A 24,453-nucleotide genomic window follows, 5' to 3' on the forward strand; every position below is an offset into this window, starting at 1 on the left:
TGTGCATGGACCACGTGCTGAGAAGCGAAGCTTCATGCCAGTGGCTCTCCATCTCTAGCCTCAGTGACTCTCCAGGGGCCTTGGCAAGAATCAGGGCTGGACAGAACCCTGTTCTGCTTCAGGCAGCCTGGGCCTCTGTGTTCCGGGTCAGCCTCAGGGAGGTGCTGCTCAGCTAGTCAGGACCTCAGGTCTCGGGCACAGCCCAGCGGTGCACAGCACGGCCGACCTGATTGTCCACTGCAGCCACTGTGAGCAGCAGCTTTGCAGCCAGCTGGACTCATTGACCACACTGACTGCTTTGGGGGTTCACCTCCCTGGGGCCTTCGGAAGGATGGGCTGGAGTGAGCAGTGGGCATTTTGCTGAACTTCTGCTGAGTCTCTCAGGGATGAGCCTCTGCCTTTTCTGCATACTTCTCCAGACCCCTTCCACCGCCCCACAGGCTGAGGCCGTGGCTCCTTCTCGAGGCCCCTCGAGAAGCCCAGATGTGCTGCCCACGTGTCACAGGTGGCCCATCTCGTTGCGTAAGCCCCTGGATGTTAGGAGGTGGTCGAGGAGTGGCAGGTGGGACCAGCTAGCACGAATCTCCTGCTGGATGCTGAAACCATCTGAGTGCCTTGGGGCCGTGAAATCATGTGCTCTGTGCTCCTGAGTGGAAGGCCAGGCATGGCCTGAGGATGCCAGGGGAACCGGGCAGAGCTCAGGATGCAAATCGTGACCCTAGTTTGCGTCTGACGGTCAGGACCCCAGGACTTGGAGCCGAGCCAGCTCCTTAGCTCGCTGTGTGTCCTTGGGCAAGTCACGTCACCTCTCTTGGCCTTGCCAGCAGTAAAGCAGGGGTGACACCACCTTGCAGGGGTGGGAAAGGCCTGAGACGAGACAGTGGAGGTCAGCTGCCATCATGGCACCAGGACATAAAGGGCGCCCTGGAAGGCTATGTGACCCAGTCTCTCCCTGTCCCTTCTCTGCTCGGCAGGGCAAAGTCAGGCCGCAGAAGCAGGTGAGAAGAGGCTGGGTCATGCAGGACGCGTGGGGGGCCGTCCGGGGTGCCAGGGGCCCGGAGGGCAGGTTCTGGGCAGGATGGATGACTGAGACACACCTTTGAGACTTCCAGGCCCTGGACAGCTGTCCGGGAGCAAAACGAAGGTGGGAACACGAGGTAGTAGGAATAATCCAGCCATTTCACCTCCGAGCAGGTGAGACTCAGAGAGCCCGTGGGATGACCCGGGCGCGAATGACGCCACGGTTCACAGCGCTGGCCTCGGTGCCCCAAAGCCGCTGCACGGGATGACAGGGCGGGCAGGCCGCTCCCAGGCGCCAGCCTCCTCCGTGCTCCCCCGTCCTCCGTCTTGGCCAGCAGCCGTCCCTCCCTCCCCCTCCCTTCCTGCACTTGTGCTCAGCCTCTCGCCGCAGCCCTTTCTCTCCTCCCAGACCTCCTCCCCTCTCTCTGAGCTCCCCATCCCCCGCCGCCTCCCACGCAGCTTACCCGGGGTACTAACCCTGCCTTTCGGCTTTGCACACTCCCCCAGGGCCTCTGGACCAGACCCCCCGTCTTTCTTCTCTAAGCTCCCATGTCCTCAAGCGTCTCTGCTCGGTGTAGGGACAGAATGCTGAAATCACTATTTTATACTAAAGGGAGAATGGCTTATTCTCCTTTCTCTTTGCCATCCAACGAGTACTTTTACGGGCAACCCAGAAAGGGAATTCAGGAGCAGGGAATTCTCAGAAGTGAACTTTGAACAAGGGCCCTCAGGGACACCCAGCGCAGATGCAGGACCAGCCTCTGTTCCAAGGAGAGAGGGACAGAGAGGAGCCGGCCTTTCTCCTCTCCCTGATGTATGACCAGGGATGCGCGTCAGCTTTTTGATTTTTTTCCTCGGTGGTCATTGCTTTTTTTAAATCCAGCTTCATTGAAGTCTGGTTGGGGGTTACACTGTATATATTTAAGCTGTACGATGTTATTTTTCAAAGTGTACCACACGATGATTTAATGTCCGTGGAATGGTTGCTGTAATCAGGTTAATTAACAGTGATCACCTCACAGTCCCCTTTCACTGTGCGTGGTGAGAACATTTAAGATGCACCCTCTTAGCAAACTGCAAATAGATAATACAATATTATTAACTTTTGTCACCATGCTATGCATGACACGCCCTTAACCTTTTGTTAATTGCATCACAAAACTGTTCACGAAACAGATAACTATGTGTTGCTATCTAAAGAGGTCGGTCATCAATCTCATTAAATGTGTTCTCAGAAGTGTCTCCAATGAAATATAAACAAGATAAACACATTCACATTTCATTAATAATGTTCAAACTCTGCCAGTCACACAAAGTCCAAGACTCTCCCAGAAGGTCCCCTGCAGCCCCGGCATCTGCTTTGCTTTCCGACTTTTCAGGCTGAGTTTCATCCCCCAGAATGGGCGAGGCCACCCTGCTCTGAGCTTCGGGGTCTCTTGGCCAGCAGCCAGGGCAGAGAGACCAACCTGGAGGGGAAATGGAGTTGAAGGCAGAGCCCGGGAGGAGCGGGTGAGGAGAACAACGTGCTTTGGGGCTGAGGGCCGGAGCTCTGGGGAGTGGGGAGCTTAAACCGTGGAGGCGGGGGGAAGGATCGCACTCACGTCCGCTTGGTACAGTAAGGCCGGGTGAGGAATAACCACGTGGCTTTAATGGCATAAGCAGGAAGCGGCTAGGTAGCTCGCAGGTCTGTGGGCTTAAGCTCTGGTAGGCAGGGCTTGCTTCTAACACCGAGGTCGGGTGGGGTCAGCCGGCAGCTATGATGATGTTGGCTATGCTGGCTCGCACATCTGAGGGAGGGTCGCCTGGCTGCCGGCTGGTACCCCTTGGCCTTGGCTGCTTGACTAGGTGACTCAGCCCTGCTCCTCGTGGCTCCTGTGTGGCAGCCCAGGCCCGCGTGGCCTCAGGTGCCACAGCAGAAGCCAGAGCAGGAAAAGCCCGATCATTCAAGCCTCCACCTGTGTCACATTGCTGCCATCCCAGTGGCCAAAGCAGGTCATATGACCCAACTTAGAGTGGCAAGGGGGGCCTTGCAGGCTTTATGAAGTCAGGATACGTGCAGGGGAGGGTGCTGAAACTCGTGGGGGGCGGGGAGTGCCCCAGATCTCAGCAGGGTGCGCGGGGAGTCCCTGAGGCCTTGTCTTTCTTGCATCTGGTGCTTTGTGCTGCTTCCCTCTGCACGGCGGAGCCTGGGACGTTTGAAGACCCTGCTTTCCCGCCCGTGACCAAGACATGGGAGGAGGTCAAGTCAGACGGACCGGGAGGAAGTCAGAGGGTCACTTCGTTCTTTGTCAGGGTTTCTTTTTCCTTTTGCTGCTTCCCCCGTGATAAGTTCGCTCCGATCCCTGTGAAGATAAGGGGGAGGGACGAGTGTCCGGGGCACCAGCGCTGCAGCACCGATGTCCCCGAGGTGCTCTCATTAGGAGCGGTGAGCTCAGGGGGCCGGGGCGGCGGGGCCCACGACCCGGTTTTGTCTCTTGAGCTTCCAGCTCCTTCTTTTCATCAGCAACACTCTGACCCTGCCGTGGGCCCCGCAAAGCAGCTAAGGGTGGCTGAGCTGTTCACAGGAAGCTTTACCCCACATCTAAGAGGATGAGTGGGAGACAGGCCGCGGGGTACGGCGGTGGCCTCTGGTGGGCTGATTCCCTTCGTCCGACGCCTGGTCTGGCGCCCTCTGCCGGGCACCCACTGCGGGACTTCACAGGGAGGCATGACAGGGAGTCCGCATGCCCTGCAGAGGGCAGATCTAGAGAGGATTCGCTCTGCCCTTCGAGGCTGACTGTCCCCTCCCGGCAGACGCACGTCTCCCGGGTTGTGGCCTTGTAGGTCCCCATGAGAGAGTGGCACCTGTCCTCGTTCATTTGGTAAATGCCCACACGGGGGGTCACCCCACCGCAGGGACCGAGAAGGGGGAAGGGAAGGGAAGGGGCCGGTGGCGTAGGAGTGGACAGCGGGCAGTAGCTGCAGCAGTAGTAGCCGCGACATTCAGGCGGGCTTTGGTGCTCTGTCCTGGAACGATTCAGGAAGGTGCCAGAATCAGCCTGCGAAGCGGGAGTCACGGTTCCTGCTACGACTGAGAAGACGCCCCGGCGTCCACAGCGATCGCCCGATGAGGGGGTCTCGGGCGGGACTTGAGCCCCGTGCGCTCCGTCGTCCCCACCCCCCGCCCCCGTTCCGTGATGCAGACAAGGGGCGCGTCTTTGCGTCTGCACTTTCCAGGCCCTTCCCCCGTGTGCACAGAGGGCGCTCGTCAGGAATCGCTGGGCGAGACCCCTTCCGAGCCATGTGAATGTCATGTACCCCTAAACTCAGAAAACAGCCCAAGTTACAGCTCCTTGCAGCGCCAACCCCAACGCGCACACCAGTAATGACAAAAATCGTGGCGAGCGTGGCCCCGCATCTGAGGTCAGACTGAAAAAGTGAGTTGGGATGGAATGTTCGCAACTCCTGTAGACAGCGTGGCATCTCTAAGGAGTGAAGGAGGAAGAGGTATGACAGGATTGACTGCCACATCGCTTCATCCAGTCTTTTATTTGGTCAGTTAGACAGTCAACAAACACTCAATGAAAACCTGTTCCAGGCCCGGCCATTGCTAAAGCCCTGGGGACATAAAAATGAACAAGGCAGGATTCCTTGCCTCCGGGAGACAGACAAGGCGACAGGTAGAGTATGGTGGATGCGAGGATGGGAAGGACAGTCGAGCGGAGTGAGGGTCCAGGGGAGAACCCTAAACCAGTCTGCTGTGGAGTGAATGCTTTTCCCCAGCGCAGTCGACGTGTCGAAGCCTTAACCCTCAACGCGATGGGACCGGGAGCTGGGGCCTTTGGGAGGTGACCGGGTTTGGGTGAAGTCATGAAGTGGGAGCCTGCACGATGGGACTGGTGCCCTGAAGAGGATGAAGGGATGAGCGTGCTCTCTCCCCCCACCACGTGAGGACATAGCAAGAAAGCTGCCAACTAAACCAGCACGCAGGCCCCCACCAAGAGCCCTGCCAGGCTGGCACCCTGATCTCAGACTTCCAGCCCCCAGTCCTGTTAGAAATAACTGATGTTTCGGCCACCCCAGTCCGCTAAGGCACAGTCAGAGATACCACCCTCTGTGGTAGTGAGCTTCCTGTTAGTGGAAGTGTGCAGGCGAAGGCTAGACGTGCATCTTGCAGTGAGGCAACTCCTGAGCCAGGCCTTGAAGAACGAATGGAAGTCGCCAGGCACAGGAGAGGAAGGCGCGTTCCTATGAAGCGAGGGCTTGCGGGTGGGGTGGCTTTCCGTGTGTTCCTGGAGCATAGGACGCGGCCGCAGGGCTGAGCGCGTGATGATCGATACTCGCCCAAACTCGCCCTGGCGGGTCTCAGACAATATCCTCGGCTGCTTCTCTCTCTGAGTTTTGACTGTTTTCCATGCATGGAAAACAAATAGCCTAAAACTCGGTTCATACTGGCACATTTGGTAGTCGATTTCTGTTCTTCGGAGAAGGAACTCATCGGGGACCTCGTAAGGCGCTCATTTTCACTTTGCCACGTTTCACTCCGCCGTAGAGGAAGCGCAGGGAGAAGCCAGCGCGTCAGTCAGCACAGCCCCGGGAAACCAGCGTGGAATCTCTGCAGCCTGCTGTGCCCATGGGCGGAATTCCGACTGTGACCCGAGGGTCTGCTCCAGAGCTGCCCAGAGCCCTCGCCCCGGGGCCAGGAGGAAGCAGGACAGGGCTGTCCTCTCGGCTCTGAAAGGGACAGAGTGATGCGGAGGGAGACGTCCAACCCCCGGAGGAGGAGAGCTGGAGACACGCTGTGGCTCCCGTTTCAGCTGCGTGACCTCGGACAGGTCACTGGTCTCCGGAGGTCCAGGTGACTCTTCTGTGAAAGGAGGGTATCGTACCCTCGTGCCACGGGGCCCCAATGCCACCCTAAGTAACGGGGCTTCAACCAGAGGGGGTGCGTCGCTCTCCCTCTCAGCTGCCCTGCTGCAGCCCCGGACCCTCTAATCCAGTCACAGCGGCCAAAGCGATATTCTGCCGCTCTGGGGGTCGCACTGGCCTAGAGCGAGAACAGCTCTTTAGATGGTAGCTCCTGGAAAAAGGAGAGAAAATTCTCCAGATCCTGAACCCCTTGGAAAATCATCCCCCCAGTTTTCACTGGCCCCAGTTGGGTCACACACGGCTAGTCACGGCAAAGCCGAGACCCAAGCCCATGCCGTCTGGCTCCGTCTGGCCCAGCCCCTGCACCTCACCGCCTCTGCAGATCGGACGGTGGGTGGCTGAACAGAAAGGACGCTCCTCCTGGCCCCAGGGGCCGGAGCAGGCTGGAGATGCTCCAGGGAAGCCACTCGGGTGGGGACACTGCGTCTGGCCAGAAAGCGTTCGCAGCAAAGGCCTGGCTCGGTGACTTAGGCTTTATCCACAAGCCCCCGGAGGGGATGGCAGATCGTCACTGTCCTTGACCGCTGCGCTGCTTCTCACCCAGGGCCCTGGACGGAGTGCCCGGCTCGTTCACACATCAGTGCGGGCAGCTGGGCTGAGATCTGGGGTCCACACGCAGAACGGCGGGTGCTTCTTCTGTCCACCGCGGCTGAACACATCAGACACGCCTCTCCCGGGGGCCTCTCAGCGGGCCTCATGGCAGCTGCTCTGGCAAGTGTCTGCCCGTGACTTGAGGGTGCCCTCCAAGTCCCCCCAAAGCCAGTTTTGTTGTGCCACCCACCCGTGTATTGACGTCCTACCGTCCCAAACACAAGTCTCAGATGTGGTGAAAATCCGTCCAGCCATTGTCACAGGATGTGACGACGAACGGAAAGAAACGTGATTGCGTTTGCGTCTGGTATTCCGGGGTCTCAGAGCTGCTGCTTTTCATCTCCCAGATTCCCCAGAGAGCCAGGACTGCCCACTCAGGATTTGCCTCCCTCTCCTCCCCGCCCTTCTCCTCTTTTCCCCTTTGACCCCCGCATCTCCCTGTCGCCTTCCCTCCTTTCTGTCCCTCGTCCTTCCTCCTCGGGTCTCTGGAACACCTGTTTGCAGGTGCACCCAGCCTATCCGTGTCCCATCTGCTGCCGTTACCATAGGCTGGTAGGAAGGGGGGGTCTCAACCCCCGCCCCCCAGCCCCTCCCCACCAAATTCATCAGACACAGTCCTGAGGTCCCCGCTGACCACAGTAGAGAGACGGCGGACAGGGGTGTCCTCTGGGCAGGAGCATGCTCTGCACGCCCTTCCCCCCGGCCATGGCCGCACAGTTTCCTGAGAAAAGGGGTCGGGACGGACCTGTCACTTTTATTTACTTCCACTGTCTCGGTCGGTGCCCCGAAACTTTTAATCCATAAAACTTTTTGGCATGCCCTCAATAAAAATGGATTTGTTTCTATATAGGTAATATGCAAATATGCATGTACCACCAAAACTTCACACTGTAAAAATCGCAAATAAAATGGACATTCTTGCATCATTGTGTGTGTGTGTGTGTGTGTGTGTGTGTAAAACATTTAACTTCTACTCTCTTAGCAAGTTTCAGTTACACACACAGTGGTATCAACTGCAGTGCCACGCTCTACATGCGTCCTCAGACCTTAGGCATCTTAGAGCTGAAAGTCTGTGCCCTTTGACCAACCGCTCCCCGTTGCCCCCTCCACCCCGCGCCTGGCAACCTAGTTCTACCCTGTTTCTGTATTTGACTTTTTAGATTCCACATGTAAGTGACCCCATGCAGTATTTGTCTATGTCTGGCTTGTCTCACTTAGCATAATGCCCTCAGGGTGCATCCATGTTGTCACAAACAGCGGGATGTCCCTTCTCAAGGCTGAACAACACTCTACCCTATATGCAGACCATGCCTTCGTTGTTCGTTCATCCCTTGATGAACACAGATTGTTTCTGTATCTTCGCTACCGTGAATAACACTGCAAAAAACAAAAACAACAAAAGATGTCATAGTATCAGACAAAATGCTGCTGTAAGCCACAGCCAACAGTTTCTCCCAGCCTGAAGTCGCACGAGGAGGAGCCCAGCCGCCTGCAGCTCTTGCTGACTGGAATCTCCATTTCTCTTTCTCTAGGACATGTTCACGTCACAGACTTCAACATCGCGACTGTCGTGAAAGGCGCAGAGAAGTCTTCCTCCATGGCCGGGACCAAGCCCTACATGGGTGAGTGTTCCAGGCCCCCTTTGGGGTGCGATGGGCCCGTGTCTGAGACTGTGGCATTGCTCTCTCGTTTCATCCCCCCACCCCCACTGGGCCCCAGCCGTTCCCAGTACGCACATGCTCCCTCACACCGCTGGCCTTGACCCAAGCTGCGTCCCCCGCCAGGAAGACCTTACTGTCCTGTGTGTTCTAGAGAACTCCTATCCAGCCAGAAAGCTTGACTCTGGCTTAGGGAAAAGCAAACAAACACAAAGCAAACCTTTTTTTCTTTTTCGTTAAAGTCCAGTGGTGTCACAATATAACTTCGGGCTTGGCCATTTGGGTCTGTATGTTCAGGTACGCACGCTCTCCGATGTGTAGTTTCAGCTCGGTTTTTCTTTGCAACTTTGGATGGAAATGTCATTTTTAGTTAGCATTCCGTTCCCTCACTTTAGCTTGCTTGAAGGATGCCTATTATCTAAATGTTGGGTCCTCTTTGCCAGTCTTCCGTATTTGTCATTTTCAAATCTTTCTCAGCTCTCGCTTCATTTGTTTAAATTTTTTTCTCATTTTTCTCTTTCTTTCTGTTAAAGCATTATCTGTTGTGTTTATTTGTTTTGTGTGCTTTCTAGTGAAGTATTTATTTCTGAAACAATTTCCCTTTATTTTTCATTTTTTTCCTGAGTTCTCTTGCCTGATTTCTGAGTTTTTAAATTCTAATCTATGTTGTTCTTTTACGTCTTGTATACTTTTATGAATGTCTTTATTAGTTATTAATTCTTGACGTCTGTATTAGTTGATGATTGCTGTGCAACAAACTATGTCAAAACTTAGTAGCTTAGAACAATAGCGATGTATTATTTCTCACAATTCCGCCATTCGACTGCATAGTTCTGCTGGTTTTAGCTGGGCTCACTCATTCGGTCGAGGGGTCAGCCGGGAGCTGGGCTCAGCAAGGACAGCTGAGATGAATGGGCCTCTCTCTGTGTGTGGTCCTTCATCATCGAGGGGATTAGCGTGAGCTTGCTCACATGGTGACAGTTGTCAAAAGAAGGAGAACCCAATTCCCACATGCTCATCAAGCCTCTGCTTGCTTCACATTTCCTGATGTCCAGCTGGCCGGAGCAAGTCACATGACCAAGACTAGGGACCTCGTGGGAGGGGCCTGCACTGGGCGTGGTTACCCGATGGCCTGATTCGTTGGGGGAGCCATTACTGAAGCACTTCATTACACTGCCATTTAGCTCTTTTGAAATAGTGGGTTACAGTGTTGATCTTTTGGGGGTTTGGGGCACATCTTTCTAATGTGCTTTCATTGTAAAGTGTTATTTTGCTCTTCGTTCTCCTCCTACGATAAATTTGCATGGAATTTGACTTTGATACGTTTCTATTGTTCCCTTTTACGTGAAATTAGTTTCCCTGAACTCCTGGAAGATGGCGGGGTTTCGGATGGCCTCTCTGACTGACCAGACTTACCTCTTCCGTTTGTGTGACGTTGAGACCCAAGGCAGCGTGCTGTCTGGGGTGACCTGGCTCAGGCCCACTTGCCCACTTTGATCTGGACTTTTTGTCTGTAGGGTCCCTGTCCTGCTCAGTAGTGATTCCACACGTTTCTCCCTGGGCTCCTTCCGAGAAGGGAGCTCTGGCTGGATCGATTAGAGATGTCGTGTCCCAGGCTGCTCCGGCTCCCGTGGGACATGGCCAGCGCCCTTTTCACTCCCCCGGAGTTGGGCTGGACCAGCTCCTCCCGGGTTCAGCTGCCGCTCTCAGGTCTGCCAGCTGCGCTTCCCAGTTGCTGGGACTTCGGGGTTCTGGGAGCTGTTCTGGAGTTCTCTGTTCTCTGGCTCATCACGCGGGGCCTCATTTCTCCCCTGTGTTTCCTGCTGTACAGAAACCGCCACCGTGGGGGTCTCGTTACTGTAGCTGGTTTGTTCCTACCCGCTTACATTTGGGAGTTTGGGGGGACACACGGAGTTTTGTAGTAAGTGTTGCCCATGGTTCTTGGTTTAGCTGTTGATCTGCTCTGTCATTATTTATATGTGGATTTGTGGAGATTCAGAAACTATGTCACCACCTCCCCAGAATCCACCACTTTAATAAGTCATCTTTAACTTATTAAATACATTAAATAAATGAAGTTTGGCAATAAATAATGGTAAAAATAATACTTTCTAGTATTTACTCTGTGCAGGGCATTGAGCTAAGTGTTTCCATCCATAACCTTATTTAATCTTCACGCACATGAAATAGGCAGAATTGTTCATTCCCGTTTACATGTGAGGAACCAGACTGAGCGAGGCTGGGTAACTTGTGCCAGTTCGGGGTCGGGGCGCACAGGAGGGAGCATCCTCACCTCAGAGAAGTCCCTTGGGACCCCAGTGAGGCTTTCGCTGTTGACAGTCTTTCTGAAATCCCTTTGCAGAAGGATCCAGAGCGGGGGCATGTCCATCCAAGAAGGTCACTGACAGGTCATATGGGCAGGAGAATGGGGGTAGGGGTGTCCAGGCTGCCTCCAGTCTTCTGGGTCATGCAGCAGAGTGAGGTACAGCGGTGTTGTACTCAGCAGAGGACGCGGCAGGAGCAGCAGGTGTGTGGGGTGGTGGGGTGACAAGTCTGAATTCGAGGTGCCTGTGGGAACCTCAGAGTAGCGGGGTGCTCTCTGGGCATCTGGAGGGTGATGCGGGTGGGATCGTGGGTCAGGGAGTTTTCAGAGTTTTCAGAAAAGCCCAGGCAGTGACAGGGTCCCCCAGGGAGGACAGAGGAAGAAGCGTGGGCTCTGATTCTGAGCCCCTCCAAGGAGTCACCGCGTCCAGAGGGGCTGAGGAGAGAGCGATGGCATAGCGAGGACCTCCCTTCGGCCTCCCCCACTCTGTAAACCAGTTCTGACTTCCTTTAGGCTGTTTGCACAAAGCAGATGGGTGTCCGGGAATGCAGACGCTGGACCACGGGAGAAGCTCAAAATGAGGCCAGACCCGCCCCGACCTCTCTACCGCTTTGCTCCACGCACGGCACACTCCCCGGCACCGCCCCGGACACCCCACTCCGGCCTGTCTCAGCCTCGTTCCCCGCCTCCCACCAATGCCGGAGACAGCCATGTCCTGGCTCGCAGCCTCTGTGAAAGCAGACCAGTGGTGACCTGGTGGGCCACTAGCCACCACAGCCCCACCTCCAAAAGGGAGAAGAAAACCAATCTGTATTGTGACCCTACTGCAGGTCTACCATCGCATTTAACCCTCAGGAGACCCTCGTGAGGTTCCCGCATCTCCCTGAGGAGCCTGAGGCCCAGAGAGGTTAATTAACTTGCTCAGCATCGCAGAGCTGGCAAGCGAAGGAGCCGGAGTTTGCAGCGACGTCTCCTTGGATATGAAGTCCGTGCTTTCGCCGCTGTTCCAAGCTGCCTTCTGGCACTGAGTTCCTGAATTGTAAAGCTGTGTTTCTCAGACAAGAATAAAGTTCACTGTCCCAGCTATATATAGGATTCAGGGCTTCTGTGTCCTAGTTAGAGGAGGTTCCGTCCTGAATGAATGAACAAATGCACAGGAGAGGTTTTGATGGGACTTAGAAGACACAGCTGATTTGCCGGATGGATACGTTTGCAGCCGCTGTAGGGGTTGGCAGCACCAGGCAGGGGAGTTTGGGGGGAAGAGATGATGGGGGAGGCCCGCTCGATAAAGTCAAATCTGGCATTTCCCAGGGCCTTCAATTCTGATGTCAATTGGCAGGTTCGTTGATTTCAGTCATTTGCACTATTTGATTTAAAGGCCCAGTAAAAGATCCCAGAGTGTTCTAAACGCGGATTCAGCTAATGGGCTGATGAGTCAGCTCCCAGAGGTTGCTCACAAAGGATGGTCCTGGAAGAAACGTTTGCAGAGAGCTGAATTTTCATTAATTAAAAGAACAGACGGAATTTGTGAGCAGAGGGGGAAAAACATCTCTGAAAAGTGCTGGATGAGACGTTGTGATCAAACTCAGGGGATCCAGCCTCATGAGTGACCTTGGAGACGCAGGCAGGTCACTAGACGCACCAGGGGAGCTTCCTGGTGACGCATGGGTCAGCATGGGGCAATCTGGGTGTCCTCCTCTTGGTGGCTGGGTGAACTTGGGTGAACTTGGGCCTGACCTAGTGCACATGAAATGCTCTACATGGCGAACACTCAGGAGTGTTAGCTGCCACACCTGGCAGTTCCTTCATCTGAGAAATGGGGTTACCGATGACGCAGTCTGCCTCAGTCAGCTGTTCGAGGGGATGTAATGACTCGGGGACGGAAGGTACGTGACATGACGCCTGACCAATGGTAGAGGCACGAAACCGTTGCCGACGCGATCATCGCCGTTGCCGCCGCCATCGTGCTTGGCACTGGGAACTCAGAGCCCGGAGCCCGTTCCCTTGCCTTATGGAACTCGCAGTCAGGTGGGGGAGACAGATGCTGAACCCCGCCGCTCCACGCCTCGGCTTCCTGGAATGGAGTGACAAAAGCGCACACCTCACGAGGTCCTCCTGAGGATAAGATGACACGGTGCACGCGAAACTCAGCGTGTCGTGGGTGCCCCGTAAGTGTTAGCTTTCTGGGAGTGAGTAGCATATGGAGAGAACCCTGGAGAGCTTCTGGCACACGGTAGATGCTCAGCAAATGGCCAATTTAATATTGCGACGGTTGGTATTGTAAGTAAAACCGCAGCTCATAACAACAGTAACATTAGATCCCAGCTCTCCGCTCGCTGTCTCCACGTCCCTGAACATGCCACCTCGCCTCTGCGGGCCTGGGTTTCCTTGTCTGGGGCCTGGAGTGCTTCGAGGAGGGGAGGGGGGCATGTGAAGGAACTGGCCACCCAGAAAGCTCTGCACGACTGTTTCATGCGTGAGGATGACGGCTACTGTCAGCGTTGCCAGTTGGCTGAAAATAGATTCGGGGTTGGCCCTCCCCGCACCAGGGCATCGTAAGAGGTTTTAGGGTTGTTTGTTTGGTTTTTTTTCCCCTGGAAGGACGGGGCATTTCATTCATCCATGTAACCCACACAGGCATGCCCAGGCCTCGGGCCCTGGACACTTTCTGGGCACGGCCAAACCTGACCCCCGTTATCTGCTTGGTTTGTCGTTTGCTATCCTGGGAGGCTGTCATCACTCACTGTGCTCCAAGGAACCCTTGGTTCCGGCCTTGACATCTTCAGCCCAGAGCATCCTGGTCCCTTCTGCAGCAAGACTCAGCAGCAGCTAGCTTAAATTCCATGTCCTTGTGAAAACTGAGTTAATACTCACTAGCTCTTAACACAAGACTTGGCACATGGCAGGTGTTTCATAAAGGTTAAATGTTTTTATTAAAGTGTGTCAAAGAGCTTAAAACAGTTTGGGACACATAACAAAGACGATATTAGTGTTTGCTAATTTTTTTTGTGATCATTCGTTTACTTAGTCAACAAACCTTTCTTCATGCCATGTCTTCTTCATGCCAGGCAAGGCTCGGGGCACCCGCCAGAACATGGCAGCCCCTGCCCTCAGGGAGCTGAGGGCCTGGCAGGGAGCAGACCAACTAGCACCAGCGCCACAGGAGTGTTACAGTCGGGAGGTGCTGGGGACACGGGGCGGAGAGGAAGCCCTAGCCCAGTCCGGGGGCGGGGGGAGCGGTAAGGAAGTAATGACAGTGGAGATGCATCTTGAAGCGCATGTGGCGCGTGTAGAGAACCTTGCAGAGTATCTGGTACTTAGCCAGGTCCTGGAGGTGGTGACTCTGGAGCTGTGCCCTTTGTGAGACAGCCTGGTGAATTCGGGGAGAGATGTGTAGACAGTCGGGGTGGTCTAGGAACCAGCCGGAGGCCGAGGTGGCCACGGGCAAGCCCCCGGGGCCTAATGTTGGTTGGAAGAGCTACAGGCGGGAGCTGAAAGCACCTGCATGCCGACCTCAGTTCACACACGCCCTCGAAGTCACCGAGGCTGCCAGCCTGGTACCGTGTACTATTCCACGAAAAGGGTAAGAAGATTCCAGGACATCAAGTCAAAGCGGTTCCCGAGCCATGCTCGCTGCGCGAGGCCCCTCGAGGTCCAGTGAGCCCGCGAGCACCGCAGATGCTCCGAGAAGCCTGCGGGAGAGAACGCCGTGGACTTGGCCTTCACCATTTCCCAGACATCCTTGGCCTCCAACGCCCTTCTCCTCCAAAATCCGTTAGCCTCACCCAGGATGGGTGGCGCTCCTGGGAACGCAGATTGTGAAAGAGCCATCGCGACAGGAAGCTCTTCACGCAGGCCACCTCCACGGTCAGCGTCACCTGTCGGAAAGCTAGTTGCCCGCCAGAAGCAGGAAGGACGGCTGCAGAAGACCCGAGGCCCGCGGGGCAAGCACGAAGGAGGGAGAGTCACCTAGCACTGACAGCTGACGTTAACTTTACAGTAAGGGGGACTCCCTGGACCTGAGGGTCAGGACTGGGAGCTCGCGACTGGACCCCAGGGTTGGTGATGGGTGGCCGAGGCAAGCCACTCTTCCCCTTAAGCCTGGCGGCCAGTCCTAGTGCAGAGGGGACAACAAGATGGTTCCCGAGGGACCTTCGCTCTGTGACACTGACGCTCCAAAGCCGTGAGCTGCCTCTGCTGCCGAGGCAAACAGGCAATGAGCTGGACCGCCTCTGCGGTGTCAGGCACCACGCGCACTTGGGCGGTCACGCGGGTGTCTCCTGGGGTGACTGCCACTTGTTCTCAAGCCGGCTCGCGGTCTACAGAGGGCAGGAAGCACGAGACACAGCGCACGGAGCGCCGGCTTCGCGGTCCCAGAAGCTGGGTCCTTGCCCCTGAGTCCCCTCCCTAAGGGGCGGTGCGTGTGAACTGTGACGTGCAGTGACGTTCTCTCTGTCCTGTCTTTGGCAGCCCCAGAAGTGTTCCAGGCGTATGCGGACGGAGGCCCTGGGTACTCGTACCCCGTCGACTGGTGGTCGCTGGGGGTCACCGCCTACGAGCTGCTGCGGGGCTGGGTAAGACGTGCGCCTGCGCGGTGGGCGGGGCCGTGGCAGTAGGGGGCCCAGGTCCTACCAGGCTTGAGCGCAGTCCGCTCGCCCCGCCACTGAGATGGCGCAAGGTGGCCGCAGGGATCACGGCAGGAGGAGTCGGAGGCCCAGTGTCAGTGCTCACGGCCTGTGTGTCAGCTCTCGAGTCCCCAGCATTAGCCAGCCTCCGGGTCAGCACCCTCATGCTACCCATGGGGAAGCGGGTGTCTGGGGGGGGGAAGATCTGTGTCAAGGTCGACAGCCAATCGGTGGCAACAAACACCAGAAGCATCTTAGCCTCGCGGTTGCAGACACTGTCCTCTTTCCGCCCACGACACGACGCGTCCGCACCCGATTTTCCAGCTTGGTTTGAACTCTTTCAGGGTCCAGACCATGCTTCCCTTACTTCTTTTGCTTGTCCATTTATTCCAGTCTTCCCTCGATACCTAGCTCAGTGTCCTATGACAATGGGGCGTTCAGAACGTGTCTTTGTTTCATTTAAATGGAATAGCTGAAGATGACTCATGGAGCTATTTGGCAACCAATAACTCAGTTTTGGCGGCAAGAATTATGACAAACTGATTTCGAGGCCTGATTTTTTTGCACAAGGGTTGTTTGAAAACAGTGCCACTTAGACCCTTGGGACCACGGTTCGCCTTTTGTACAGTGGGCATAGTGACACCCCTTCCGTCGAGTCTGTGGAGGCGTAGTTATCATGGGATCAGCTGCCTCTGGACCGGGACCTCTGGATTGCCCGTCACTCCCCTTTCTAGCTCAGTTGCCCAGCACGAGGCCAGCGGAGAACCAGTTCCTCCCCCCGGCTACAGTTTTAACGATGTTTCACAGTCGTTTGTATATGAGCACAGTCAGACCAGTAGATCCTGCTTAAGAGCAGGGGTCCCAGGGCATAGTGGTAATAGGTGATGAATGAATGAATGAATGAATGATGAGAGCAGTTGGTAAAAGTTCTGTGGGTGCAAATAAGTATCATCTATCACTCTATAATTCAGGTGTCTGCTATCTGCTCTCGATCTCAGTTATTTCCCCCTGAATTCCTCAAAAATGTAATTACCGTACATCGTGTTTTCAGAATGCAAATTATGAATTTGTTCATTTTGTCAAGCTCTGAATGAACAAGTTACTCTCCCACAGGCTTACTTATCCCTTGTGGGTTCCTTTGTCGCCTGCCAGTTCTGTTGAGACGCTCAGAGAAGGAATATGACAGCCCATGACGCTGTGCGAACCACAGAACACAGGCATCCGCCAGACACAGTCATACAAATGACCTTGGTGGGCCTGGCGCGACTGGACGTCCCCTGCAGAAAGTACATTCTCTGTTGCTCCTCTCGGGTCAGAGCGGTCAGAGGTGATGACTTGTTCGAAGTCCCAAGGATGGAGTGGTTCTTGCTGCTTCAAAACTAAACCATTTAATTTTCAATTCATCTGAGTCTTCTGCTCAGAGGCCCAAATGCCACTTTCGATGGAAGAGGGACAGGCAAAGGGAGGGATCAGGACTGTTGGGGTGGGGACAAGGCACAGGACAGAACACCTGCCTGTGCCAGTGTACCTTTCTCCCAGACAGCTTGGTCTGGCTTATTCTCTGACTTGACACACAATGGGTTTTGCATTTGGTTTAGTCTCTGTTTTTCATAATGGACGCAATCACATTTAGTCAAAACGCTGTACCAGAAAACACTCGTATTCGCCCATGGACTATGTAAATTCGGAAATTCTGAAGAAATCTCCTCCTTGAGATTTCTCCATCACATCAGTGACAGCCGATCGCCCACCTTTTCCTTGATTCCCTTGGGACCCAGGGAGCTCCTTACCTCCCAAAGACAGCCCTGGTGGGGATCGCCCAGTGCGTGTTCTAAGTTCTTAGAGTTGGAAAGCGTTCGAAATGAAAGATGGAAACTGATGGTGTTGCTGCGGCTTGCTGGCCAGGGACCCGGGAGCACGGAAAGCAGACACCTCTCCCCAGATGCTCTGGAGAGAGAGCAGAGGGACGGAGCATCATTAGGGGCTTGAAATCTCAGTCAGGAGAGCTGAGAGCCTGGTTGGGCCTTGTAGCCTAGACCAGGGACATAATTAGGACCGGGGACAGCTTCTCTCTGATCCCAGATGAGACTCTTAGTTCTCACCCCCGCGGATCTGCTAAGTGAAAGAAAAAGACCCGAGAAAGTGCCACTTAGGCAGCTCCGGTTAGAGCACAGTCGTCCCAGGGACTGAGACTCCACCCCCTGATTGGACCACCACCCATAGAGGTGTGAGGAGGACCCTCCCATCCACTGACCCGAAGGGGCTCAAAGACCGTAGCCCTGCCATGTCCCCCGACCCCCACCGGTCTCCCTGACAGCGTCCCTCACAGGTGATCACCCACCTGTTCGCTGGTTTCCCTCAGCAGGCGAGGAGCTAGCAGCTCACCCCGCAGAGAGAACTTACTCTGATTTGTTGACAGCTCTGACAGCTGGGAAGATTTTCCTTTTGCTCGGCTGAGAGCTGCCTCATGACAGAGAAAGACAATCTTAGAGGAATTCACAGGTTCAAACCCTGGCTCTCCCAGGTGTCTGGTCTCCAATCTTAACCAAGGTTGATAAACAGACTGAGCGCTCAGAACCCTCCTGTTTACTGGCAGGGAAAAAAAGAAAGAAAAGAGAAAGATTACCTCCCCGTCTGGGTCGCTTTGAGAATTAAGTGATTCCAGTGATGCAAATTACAGCAGCCTGACAAGTGGTCGGCTCCTATCCCTTCTCTGATTCCTACCCCAGCCGTGGGGGGTGCTGGCCGGCCTACATCCTTTGCAACTTAGCATCTTACCCTGCTGACAGGCCCTGGGGGCGGAGGCCGGGTCACGCCTGGCCCTTAGTGGGGAGGCCCAGGGGGCTTGGTGACCAGAGGTCTGCGTTTCCGCCACACTCTGTGCCTTGGGGCTTTGACTCTGCCTTGGTCACTTGACTCATCTGAGCTCTGGCTTCCTCCTTCATAAAACAAGGATTATGAGACGGGCCCACAGGTCGCCGAGGGGATTACGGGAGAAAATGTGGGCAGAGCCCATGCAGCGTCTGGCACACAGGAGGCCTGCAGATTGTCGTAAATACACATGGAAAGGACTCTGAGACAGGCAGATGCAGATACAGTGCTGATGACTATTTTTGAGGGAGGAGCTACATGAATTGTAGGAGGGGACAGTGTGAGCACAGATAGGGCAGGGCAGTGAGGCTGGTCCAGCACACACCTTAGCCTGGCCACCAGTCAGAAAGACACTGGGACAGTCTACAAAGGACCATGAGGACACTTGGCCTCGCTCTGTGGGCAGGGCAGTGCCGACTGTGGTCACAGTGGCACAGTGGCTAGGCGAGTCTGAGCTTCAGAATCACGTCGGGGCTCAAACCTTGGCTATGCAGCACAGCCACTGAATAGTCAGGGGTGAGCCCATTTCCTATCTATGGAATGGGGGCGAGGCCCAAAACACCAGGTTCCCCGCCTCAGCACTACGGACATTTGAGGCTGCGAGCTGTCCTGGGCTCGGTAGGAGGGTTTAGCAGCATCCTCGGCCTCTGCCCACTAGATGCCAGCAGAAATCTCCCCCACCCAGTTAGGACAGCGAAAAGCATCTCCAAACATTGCCAGAAGTCCCCTGGGGGACAAATCGTCCCCATTTGGGAAACAGCCATAGAGCGATCAGGATAGAGGAGACCCTGGACGGCAGGCTGTTGGCACCTTGCTTCGCACAGCGCCGGCTCTCCATATGGACAAGGGTGGAGCCCCAAAAGCTTCCACCGGCACCCCAAGAGCTGCTACCCTCTCTGCTTCCACCCACCCACCTCCTTGATCTGGTGTCACCCTTGCCTTTGACCCCAGTTGGCATGTCTCCTTGGGGTCGGGCAGACAGAGAAGGTTGTGGGTGCAGAGTCCACTGAACAGTAAAGGGTGCGTGTATGCAGCGCCGCACCCCGCCTCCCTCCCCCCAAAGACTGGATCGCAGAACTAGGAACCACTGGGTGTCCACCAGGCAGGTGGGTGGGCGCAACTGCGGGCCCCAGGGAGGGACTGGTGTGTTAACCTGACACAGGAAAGAGGTGTCCCTGGCTGGGCACTGTCCTCTCATCCGTTGGTAAAGCAGAGACAGCACGGTGCCTGGGAGCAAGTGGACTCGGTGACCACCTCCACCAGAGGAGGAGAGAGGCCATCTCGAGTGCCCTGTGGTTTTCGAGCTGTTTCCTGGTGCTCTAGGAAGCTGCAGAGGTGACTCCACAGGACGCGGTGGGGGTGGGGGATGTTTCTCAAACCTCCTGTTTGAGGTTTTAAGTAAAAAGATTGTGGGGACAAAACATTGGATTAGATGGTCCCCAAGGCCCAACTCAGCTCGAACAGTTAATAACGGGTCTCTGACAATTCTTCTCTTCCCAGCATGTCTTGGTAACTGGTCATCTATTTTGTAAACTGGGTCTCTTAGAATAGAGACACCCCTGCGGTCCACAGTGAGTGCACCCAGGTCCCTGCTGTTAAAACTGCTTTCGCCAGCGGTGCGTGTTATCACTTTGCCTTAAAAATACCACTCGGTTTCTGAGGCAACATGTCCTAAGGCCAATGAGCGAGAACGAAGCATCGATAACATTCTTTGCCACAGGCAGACAGAAGATCGATCTTAATACCTGCCAGGGTTCTGCTCGAGGACCTGGGTTTCTCTGCACCCGCCAGATGAAAGCTGAGCTTGGAGCCTAAAGCTGCAGAACTCATTCTCATCATGGTATCTCAAATGTACATCTAAGTGTATTTAACTGCTGTATTGGCCTCCTGGCTTGTCACAGTTGTCACTGTTATTTGGGCTGGTCTGATTTCCTCCAGAAGGGGAGGAAATTACAGAGAGACAGAGAGTGGCTCGTTTGGATCTGGTGGAAAAGCAGAGTTGATGAGTGCCTGGAAGTAACCCAGAGGGAAAAGGAGCATGAGGTGTGAATGATAAGGGCAGTCTTCGCATTGGTCACTGACTGCTGCTCCACCTGGGTGCTCGGCTACGTGGCTCTGAGGGCATTGTGGAAGAAGCGGTGAGTGAGAACCTGGGCCTCCATGGGACACTGAAAGTCACTTTGCATCTCCCACCTTCGGTTTTCTGACCTTTAAAATAAAGAGCTGAGACTGCATGTCCCCCAAGGTCAGCAAGTGGGTGGAGCTGGGACAGGGGTAAGAATGGTTTGTGGAGAGGCAAAAAGACGGGAAGAAGTGATCCCGAAATGTCCAGAAACTGAAGTCTCGGCCCCTGGCCCGTCTCCAGGGGGTGGCCCGAGCTCTGGTTTCCCTGCCACCCCTCACTGAGGCAGCACCCCCCGCCCCCTCATATGTGCCATCACTCCCTATGGGCTCCTCCCAGCACACATCCCTGAAGATCCTTGCTGCCGGCTCCCTCCAAGACCGCCACTCAGGAGGGTAGGGGCCGTGTCCGTCCCGCTCACACCCAGCCCAGCCTACAGAGGGCGCCAGCACATTGCAGGAACAAAGTGGGCATACGATGCCTCCATGAGAACTCTGCGGGTGGACAGTGAGGGTGGTCCTATGAATCTGCTCGGGCTTTGTCTGTGGGACAGCGGACCACAGACTGGGGCTCACACAGCAGAAACTCGCTTCTTCGCCGGAAGGGAAGCTGGAAGTCCACGATCAAGGTGATGCCACAGGCCGGTCCTTCCGAGGGCTGCTTGACATGTGGGTGGCCGTCTTCTCCCTGTGTCTCCTCACGTGGTCATCTCTCTGAGTGTCTCTCTGTGTGTCCTCACTTCCCCTTTTTAAAAGGCTTTCCTGGTGGTGAGCCCAGCCATCGTGCTGGATCAGAGTCCCCCGCGGTGAGCTCACGCTACCATCACCCCTATAAACACCCTCTCTCCAAACAGTCACATTCTGAGGTCCTGGCGGTTGGGACTCCAAGACATGGCTTTGGGGGGACACGATTCAGCTGACGCCAGCCGTGCACAGAGGCGAGGCCTGGTCCACATTGCCGGAGCTTGAATCTTGGTGTCACCACTTCCCGGCTCCAGGGCGCGCTGCCTCCGTCTCGTCCTCTACGCAGTGATCACGGTCACAGTAGCTAACTCATAAAGATCCTGTGAGTTTTCTGTCACATACGAGTGCTCTCAGTTCACGCTCTTATTTCTAATTCTGGTAGTCGTGACTGGTGCAGTGCAAAGGGGTCCTGCAGATGCGAAGCAGGCAATGGCTTCAGGCGGAAATTTTAAATGCTCGTTACCGGAACCCTGCTGCCCGTTAAGAAGCATGTTTGAGGAAGTATGTCAAGAGCGTTAGCGTGTGGAGTTCATGAGCCTTCGCAGGGAGCCCACAGAGGCTGGGTTTGCTCCTGGGCAGAAAAGGGAGGTCCCAATTCAGTTAGCGGACCAGGGAGGTAGCCGCCGGCCCGAGGAGGCCCCCTTCTGGTTGGACAGTCAGAAGGCACGGGCACACCCCTTTGGCGAAGCTAAAGACGCTCCTTCGTTCTGAGGACTGTAGCCCACCAGGGCTCAGGACCCCCACCTCCTCGGCTGGCACCTCCTGCTTGCAGCAGCCCCACAGGAACAGAAGTTCCATGAGGTTGGAGCCGGCGCAGTAAGGGCCCTGCAAGCCCAGTACGGTGTCTGGCCCAGGGTCAAGTCCAATTAATATTCATGGAGGGACTGACTCATCATTGTGCCTTGGGACCCTGCTGGTGGCAGACACTGCTGGGGGCCCTGAGAACACGGAGATGAGGGTGATCTAATCCTACGTTGAGGAGCCCCAAGAGGAAGTCCATATCCATAGAGGTCACATGGATTAATGACGAGGTCATTCCTCCAGGCTTCTCCAGGATCCGTTTAGCTGCGACACCCCATGAGCTTGGGGAACAATCACCTGGTGCTGCCCTGCGTCATTTGACCGCGATTCACATCTGAAGATTTCTTGGACCACAGAGCCAGGTGGAGGGTGAAGAGGCTCTGAAAGAGACAGAGACAGACAGAGACACAGAGAGAGGCAAAGAGAGAGAGGGAGGCTATTCTTTCGGTTTGGGGGTTGGAGGGAGTGAGCTCGTGCTCACTCTCCAAGCCGCTTCCCGACAGTCACAGACAAGAGAGCCTTCCTAAGCTTTGAGACATTGTTAGCAATGTTGAGAAAACTCGGTCCGGAGGTCTGATGCTCTGTTAAGCTGCGACATTGGAGGAAGGCAGGGCTGGGCGTTCTCATGGCAGGGGAGAGGGGATGGCATGTGTACCAAGCCTGGCCTCTCCCGTCTCTCCACCCAACTAGGCCCAGACCTTGGCGATTTCAGCCCCGCCCGCTCCGGGGCAGGTGCAGCCCTGGCGGGGAAAGGTGGGGGCGGTGCCTGAGGTGTAGCTGGGTGCCCAGTGGATGGCGAGAGCAGGACTCTGGGGGGAGGCTACTGGGTGTGGATCCTGCTTCTCTCTGCCACTTACTGGCTGTGGGACCTTGCCACGACAGCGCGCACCTGCTGGGTTCCTGCACTGCCCCGCAGACCTGGTCACTGTGGCACGTGGGCCCGGGCCACCTGTGCCGCCGTGAAAGGGGAGCACCCACGGTCATCACGGTTTTAGCCGCGTGGGCGGCGTCTTCCCGTGGACTCCGCTCCCTCTGACTCCGCCCGTTGTCTCTCATAGAGGCCATATGACATCCACTCGGCCACGCCCGTCGACGAGATTCTCAGCGTGTTCAAGGTGGCGCGTGTCCACTACTCCTCCACGTGGTGCGAGGGCATGGTCACCCTGCTGAAGAAGGTAAGAGGGCGGCCACGAGCCTGCCTGGCCAGGGAGCCAAAGTCACTAGTGTCGGACCAGGCTGTCCAGCACACTAGGGGATGAGAAGATGTTGGCACGGTGTGGAAGGAAGGAAGCGAGCGGGGCTGTAAGTCTCGCGAGAGCTCTAAGTCTCGCGGGGGTTCTAAGTCTCGCGGGGGCTCCAACACCGGCTCACATTTGAGATCACAGAGCGGCAGGATCGTGCAGTTTGGCTCGGGGTCACCTCCGTAACAGCAAAGCCTCCGGGCTCTTTTCACTCCGCTACAAGCCTCTCGTAAATGGAGATGGCTCTTAAAATTTTTTTGCTGCAAATGGTCTTTTAACTCACTGGGCTTTAGAAACTGGGCCCCTCTGACTCTTTCCAGGAGCCGTTGCTATTAGAATGAAGCGGTGTTTCTCGAAGTGTGGTCCGTGGACCAGCAGCGTCAGCACCACCCGGCAGCGTGCTGGAAATGCAGGTTCCCAGGCCCCGCCTCGGCCTTGAATCGGGAGCTCTGGGAGTGGGCCCAGCTGTTGGTGTTTTGATCAGCTCTCCAGGTGGCATCCAGCCATTTTTAATATGAGAACAGTAACAGCAGCCAGCCTCGGTTGAGGGGATGTTATGTCATGGGCCGTACGGTGGTTCTCACTCAGTCCCCACGAGCCCTGTGAGTAGAGTAGTGGCATCGTGCCCACAGTAGAGATGGGGACACTGAGGCTTACGAACGGGTTCCAGCAGTGCCCCAGGGCCGTGAAGGGGCAGAGGCAGGGTCTGAGCCAAGCCCTCTTAACTCCCGATCCAGCTCTTAATCCTGGCCCGCTTTAAATGACTCACTGAATTACTAAATTAGCTAAATTGCTTTAGAGGAGATTCACCACCTGGTTCCTAGACGTCAGGGGTCCTTAAGCCCAACTGGTCCTTGGCACCACTGGAGCCCAAAGTGCACACATGCCTTCTTCTCCCTCCACCCCATGCGTCTGACAGCTGCTGCCCTAGGCAGTGAGCTCCCGTGTGGGCCTCCGCTTACATCTGCACCCAGCATTTGGGGCCACCCCTACAGAGAGCAGCAGATACACCCCTCCCAGGTGTCCCTCCCGTGGTGTGGCTCCAGCCTACTCTCTGGGCGCAGCCGGGAGATTTCTGAAGTGACAGATGGGAACAAATTGTTGAGACTCCAACTTCCAGCTCCCACCTGTGGACAGTTGGGTGTCAGCCCCCTCTTAGCAGGCACAAGGTCCTTAACCAGTCCCCTCAGGTCTCTTCAAGAGCTGGTCGGGGAGGAGGAAACAAGCACAGAGCATCCGGCAGCCTGCCCAAGGCCATATGGCTGTTAGGTGGCCACCCCAGAGCCCGTGATCCTGGGCTTTTCACTTTCAGCCCGTGTTCTTTGCACTAGATAAGCTAGAGTGTTTTGACAAGCAGAAAGCCCCATGTGGTTGCGAGGTAATAATCTGTGGCTGTTTCTATACTGTATCACCCTTTATAACAGAAATTCTAGTTGTCCCCTTGGCTACAAATAAGGCCACTGCATCAGGCTGCAGAAGTCATCTACTGTCCAGGGTAAATTTTATCCCACTTTGTGCATCTCATTACTAAGCTGGAAATCCTAAGACAA

At 55.5% G+C, this 24,453-nt stretch overlaps 1 protein-coding gene across 2 annotated transcripts in view; it reads left to right on the top strand.

The window, feature by feature from the left end:
* The window catches only part of STK32B (serine/threonine kinase 32B), a 136,286-nt gene that overhangs the window by 99,554 nt on the left and 12,279 nt on the right, over nt 1-24,453 (top strand). Inside the window, exons 4-7 of one of the 2 annotated variants that reach the window (XM_015594881.2) lie at nt 4,073-4,077; nt 8,052-8,141; nt 14,971-15,074; nt 22,721-22,837. In XM_015594881.2, coding sequence (XP_015450367.1) covers nt 4,073-4,077; nt 8,052-8,141; nt 14,971-15,074; nt 22,721-22,837 — 316 coding nt within the window. The remainder of the gene's footprint in view (nt 1-4,072; nt 4,078-8,051; nt 8,142-14,970; nt 15,075-22,720; nt 22,838-24,453) is intronic. The other variant, XM_025051857.1, reaches the window with a different exon arrangement.

Source organism: Pteropus alecto, unplaced genomic scaffold (genome assembly GCF_000325575.1).
Source record: "Pteropus alecto unplaced genomic scaffold, ASM32557v1 scaffold5, whole genome shotgun sequence".
NCBI lineage: Eukaryota > Metazoa > Chordata > Mammalia > Chiroptera > Pteropodidae > Pteropus > Pteropus alecto.